The sequence below is a fragment of the Pagrus major genome, chromosome 18 (genome assembly GCF_040436345.1).
Source record: "Pagrus major chromosome 18, Pma_NU_1.0".
Classification (NCBI taxonomy): domain Eukaryota; kingdom Metazoa; phylum Chordata; class Actinopteri; order Spariformes; family Sparidae; genus Pagrus; species Pagrus major.
In genome coordinates this window covers 20,243,225-20,249,224 of record NC_133232.1, presented here as the reverse complement: position 1 = coordinate 20,249,224, position 6,000 = coordinate 20,243,225, and the positions used below count along the sequence as shown (strand labels likewise).

Genomic DNA, 6,000 nt, shown 5'->3' with positions numbered 1-6,000 from the left:
GTTTACACACAACATGGAGCTGGTAAAGCAGAGCTGGAGCACTGGGCATGACGACATGTCTCCAGGCTTCACGTTCTCTGCTACCGTTTACTAAACAGCATTGATAGGACTTGACTGTTTTAGTAAATACTGAGGGTGCGTGTGTGTATGTTTTGGGTTGATTTTGGTACCAGGATAGTGAGCTTTCCGTTTAGTTATCCAGAGTGAAGCGGAGCAACTCCTCAGTTCAGGAGGAATAAAACAGATTTACTTAGCTGTCAGACTTTACAATGTCTTTATCCACTATGCAGTGAGGTGTGAAATCTTTTTGATGCAGCTATAATCAGTACAGTTCTTAGAAACACAAATCATGCATAGCAGCACTGGCACAGTCATTCTCTGTCTGAGTTTATATTATAAACACCACGTGGACGCGCACACACACGCACAAACACGCACACACACGCACACACATAAACAACACCACTGTGTTTGGGTTCCGTTAGTTCGACAGGTGTGTGCAAGACTTGCCACGAGCGAGGCAGCAGGTGAGATGACGATTTATAGATTTTAATCGTATCACTCTGTTGAGCAATAATTCTACTGCCCGAGGCAAGGAAGGTCTATAGCTACAGTAACATGATTGATGGATGCTGTGCCAGGTATCCCTGAATTATAGAGAAGCTAGTGTGTTCCAAAATACACACGCTGTCTAATAGCGCAGGCTCCAATATATCATATATTTATATATATGTGTGTGCGTACATATATATAAATCACAGGCAGGTTAAGTTTGAAACAGAATGCACTATGCGTTAAAGAAAGCAGAAAACCAATAAAGGTTTTAAATGATTTTTTGCTGGGAAAAACATAAAAGCAGATGAGATGAAATGCCAGGAGAAAAAAAACATATAATAATTGGACATCTGTGGAAGAGATAAGCATCCAAATAAAGAATATATTCCGTCCAAAAATACAAGAAACAGACAGGGGAAGTTCCAAAATATTAAATGTGTCCTTTGTTTTGAGTTTCAATAAAAGCACACTGACTTAAGATAAGGTAAATCCCTCAGGTTTTACCGTTTCTTATCTGGAGGGCTCCATCTGGAACACCACATTCTCCCTCTGACCTTGTCATTCCCATCCACTAGCATGATTAACAGTTGCAAATTTGCATCAATTTGAAAACTGTCTGAATGAGACAGCAGAAGGTGATGACTGCTGTTAATGAAGTCTCAGAGACAAAAGCCTTATGATGTTTCTGTTGGCAAATAGTCTGAAAGACAAGGCAGAGGGCCACCCTTACTCTCGGTGCCACGTCTTTCACCTGCCAGCTTAACGTCTGAATAAGATATGGAGCGAAAACGAAAAAAAAACTAATTGGCTGCTCAAGCTTCTCAAAGTGCCAAGACAATTTGGGATGCAGGCGCGACATGTTGGGACAGTGATACTTGTCATATTTACTGTACTTTTCTCTTTTGTCTCCCCTCCTTTCTGCTTATTTCCCGCTTCTTTCTCTCTGCCTTTTTTTTTTTTTTTTAAAGCTCTTAATCCTGGCTGTAATATCTGCAGTAAAAGATGATCTGTTTGCATACGGATTTGGCACAGTCATGATTCATGAATGATTCCTGAGGTTTACGGCACAGCGTGAGGCATCACAGTTACGCAGTTAAATCAGATATGCTCGCAAGTCTGACAAAACTAATAAAGTGGGACTTTATGAGCCACATAATGCAACCTCATCGCTTGTTTTGGAATCAGTTATGCAAATTTTCAACAGGTTGACCCCCTAAACTCCAACCACTATTACACTTTGACACTTGTGCCAAGATGTTAAATTCCACTTGATCTGGGTTTGAAGTGTGTGTTCTGTCCTCCTTTCTTTACTTCTGTGTTTAGTGTAAATGACTGTCATGCTGCCTGTGTTTCAGGGTAAATAAAGGCCTAAGGGTCACACTGATCCCTGACTTTATTTTCATTTAAATAAAAGGTGAAGGAAAACAGAGTAAAACCAAGTAAATTAAGTACAATTCTATTAACAGTTTGGTTATTACAACTTAAGTTATTAAATTAACCAATATGGAAAATGGCTATTACTAACTTGATGGTGATTAATGATTAAGTAAAGCCCAAATTTACAGTTTAGTAGATGAATCATGGACATAATAATGTGATGCAAATGTTTGAATATGATAAGTAAACTATGATTGTTACCAAATGGATTACAATTATTGTACCAATACATAAAACAGACAGTAACATGTAAACAACAGGGTTGGGAGGGCTGCTTTAAAAATGTATTCCAATACAGCTTCCGTTTCCTGAAAATGTAGTTACCAACGTAATCCAAATATCACAATATTAAAGTTAACTTGATTAGTTTCTGTTACTTATGGATGACTTGAATACCAAATATATGCAAATAAAGACTAGAGAAAAAAATATCAATAATATGGTTTTTATTTAATCCTCGTAACAAGTGTGTCTTCTGTAAGATACACACCATCTGTAATCTAATTACATATTTTTTCTGTAACTTTACCGGAACACAGTTACCTTTTGTTTGCATCCTAATTACATAATCCATGTATTCTGTTACTTTCCATGCCTGATAATCAATTTCATAGATACGTCTTCAAGGGTCACTATGTCGTTCTGGAGAATGAATTCAAACTCTGAAATGTTTATTTTTTCTATAACTAAATAAACAAGCTGTTCTCAGTGGAAAATAAGGTCCAGAACACTGTTTGAAGAGTCTGTTTATTAAGTCTGTTTATGCATTAAAAAACAGTCAATAAAGATCTTTCTTTCTGATTACAATTTCTTCCCCAAAACTACATAGTGCACCTTCATACTCAGATTCATGTTACTGTGGTGCATCTGACTTATTGTACAACTACACAGATTGTTCCACAACTGACTTTTGTAAACACTATCTCAATGTAATCTATATAACTGTATCTATCTATTCCTTTTAAGTACCTTTTGATGAATAGCAGTCACAGATTAAAGCATTCTGATTCTCTTTGTATTGTTCTTAAGTCAATAAAGTTTAATTTCATACTCATCTATTGCTTGTACAGAATGTTTTTCTTTCACACCACATAACGTTGAACAACTTCCTTCATCCTCGCATTCTACTTTAAAGGTAATTATGGATCAGCATGTCATAAACTGTGCTTATGTAGCAGTTAGTTCACACTCCAGCATCTTGCAGCCTTTTACAGTTGGTCCCTCTCGTGTGATAAAGCTGCCTGCCTCCAGTCAGCAGTATCTCTGCATAAGTGGTGCGACAGCCAGGGAGATCAGTGTTTAGTGTAGCGAGGAGGCACAGCATGGGAATGTGGATTTTTACCGTTTAGAAGGAGCAGTTAACTATCCATCACACAGAGATTAGGTTACATAGACATGCAGGTTCGACACTGCTGGTCATCGCTTTTCTGACAGGACTGTTTTCTGTCAGTGAGTGCTTAATGTCTCGCTTTTTGTTTTTGGGAGGGGGTGGGGTGTTTGGGAGAAATGATTCAGCCAATGAATTATTCATTATAGAAATAAAATGTTTAACACAACTGTAGATCTCTTAAACCTTTTATTCATATCAAAAACACAGCATACACAGCATATAGCATTTAGGAATCCGATTTATACATTAACAGTCGTACCAACAAACCAACAATATAAATGTATAACATTAAACAACACATTGACATATTTACAAAGTACAATTACCACATTTGTATCAGACACCAAGACTGCAAGTTCATCAGATGTATTCCTTATACAAAAAAAACATGACAGAAAGTCTACCTTTCACCTGTTGTTCATTCCACACACACTTCCTAGACAATGGCGTAATTTAACTGCTCCTCTAAATGTGCTGTCTGAGCATTGTGTATGTGTGATACCATCAAAGAATCACAGATAGCGCGGTGTGGAATTGCCTGATGTCAGCAGATCAGATCTGGGATCTGTTAATAATGAGTCAGATCTGATAGAGACTGGCTTTAGGTCGAATAAAAGCTGACTGAGGATCTGATAGTGAGGCTGGCTGCGGTTTCAGGGAGTGACACTTGCTGTCCATTGCGGCTGACTCAGCCGTTCCTGTGGGAATCAAAGCCCTCTTACTTCTTAGTTTCACACGCTATAGTGATCTCAACTGTCTCAGTCAGCGCAAACATACTTTGGGTGTGTGTGTGTGTGTCACAACAGAACCTCTCTAAAGGTAAATTGCCTGCCAAGAGTCTTTTCATCAAATTTCCCCCTCTAATGTCTTATTAAACCTCTGTGCCCTCACGATGGTAGATGATTCCTGTCGAGCCAAGCGTAGGGTAGAAATGCCCACTGGACCCGCTGTACTGGCTCAGGATGGGGCTGGTGTAGCCAAGGGAAGAGTGGGTTGGTGAAGAAGAGAGCACAGGGGGACCTGGTACTTGTGGTCCCCACTCTGGGCCACCTGAGTTGGGGGAGTAGCTACTAAAGCTTCCAGGTTGCGTGGGTCTGTGAGGCCCATCTAAAGGAAGGTTGATCTGCAGTGGCCTGCTTAACCCATCGCCTCCCACCTCACCGGCTGCTGTGGTGGTCACTCCAGACATCTCAGATAAGAAGCTGCTAAGACAAGGTGCGGGGCCTGATGATGAAGGGGAGGGGATCCTGTCCGCTGTAGGGGAGATGTTAAGGGCAGAGTGTTTGGGGCTGCCCCTCTCGCTGTCGCCTGACTCCGGAGCCCCTGAACCACCATCACCACCGGAGAGGGGATCAGACTTCCTCTTCCTTTTGCGGCGGAAGTTCCCATTGTCAAACATCTTTTCACAGTTTGGATCCAGTGTCCAGTAGTTGCCCTTGCCTGTGATGTAAGAATGTAGAATTGGTGAGATTCAAATTCAATTTGAAAATGGGAACATTTTACGGTATTCAACACACCAAGAAAACACTGAAAAAGCAACACAATGAAACTGTAAGTGGAAATGAAATGAATTAATCATATTAGTCTTTCAAAACAGAGCCAAAAATAAACAAAAACAGAATTTAAAATCTTACCTGGATCATCCTCGTCTCTTGGTACTTTTTTGAAGCAGTCGTTGAGTGACAGGTTGTGTCTGATGGAATTCTGCCAGCCTGCTTTACTCTTGTTGTAGAAAGGGAAGTTGTCAGCGACATACTGATATATCTGACTCAAGGTCAGCCTCCTGTCTGGTGCTCCGTGGATAGCCATGGCGATCAGAGCGGAGTAGGAATAAGGTGGCCTGACCAGCTTCATCAGGTCTTCTTGTGAGGGCAGAGAGAACCAGCTCAGTTCCCCTCCCGGACCCCCAGCTCCAGCAGGACCCAGGTACGGCCTCTGCATGCCGTAGTGCTGAGGGACAAAGGGAGGGCCCGGGTTGCCAGGCGGGCCGGTAGTAGCCAGGTATGGCGGTGTGTTGATACCGGAGCCGTTGAACCAGAGGTAAGGGTTCGGGGAGGAGGTGGTGTAGTCGCTCAGGTCGTAGGAGGTCGGCGTGGTGCGCTGTGGACTCGGCAGCGAGGGAGGAGGGTAGTAACAGTCACTGTACATGCTGAGCTCAGGTGGCTCCTGGCCGAGGCTTGGGAACTGTGGGCCACACCGAGGAGGAGACTGGCCCTGGGCCTCAAATGAAGACATTGTCAAATTTCTTCTCACCTCTTCTTAAACTTTCCTTGTCCTCCCGTTCCGTCTTTTTGCAGTGATTTTCTCCAGCCCTGAAAGTCCTTGTATTGTTCAAACCTTTGCAGGTATTTGAATGTGTGTTGATTCAACTGATGGCTTCCAAGTTGTACTAGCTGTCTACTCTTCTCCAGCCCTTTCTTGTCTCTTTGTCACCTGTCATACCTGCTTTATCTGTTTCCCTGGAAACGCCCCCTGTCTCGTTTCATTGGCTGTTGTCTCAGGTGAGTCCTCCATTCCTGCTTTCTCTGTTTTTTTCCTGCTGTCAGCTTGTTAAGTCCCTCCAGGGGGTTTTGTTCACCCTCAATTAAATAATTTTCCACTCAAGCTCTTATTCCAAC

General features: G+C 41.9%; 1 protein-coding gene across 1 annotated transcript; it reads right to left on the bottom strand.

The window, feature by feature from the left end:
- Positions 1-4,253: 4,253 nt before the first annotated feature.
- On the bottom strand, positions 4,254-5,617 carry foxi3b (forkhead box I3b). The gene is made up of 2 exons (XM_073487621.1): positions 5,017-5,617; positions 4,254-4,822 (listed from the first exon to the last, which is right to left on the bottom strand). The coding sequence occupies exons 1-2, from the start codon at positions 5,615-5,617 to the stop codon at positions 4,254-4,256; spliced, it is 1,170 nt and encodes a 389-aa protein (XP_073343722.1).
- Positions 5,618-6,000: the final 383 nt, after the last annotated feature.

Bases quoted from the DNA above. Each gene is read 5' to 3' on its own strand.
- foxi3b (XM_073487621.1), bottom strand. From the start codon at position 5,617: ATGTCTTCATTTGAGGCCCAGGGCCAGTCTCCTCCTCGGTGTGGCCCA. The intron at 4,823-5,016 runs GTAAGATTTTAA...CTTACATCACAG, and splicing joins AAGAGACGAGGATGATCCAG to GCAAGGGCAACTACTGGACA.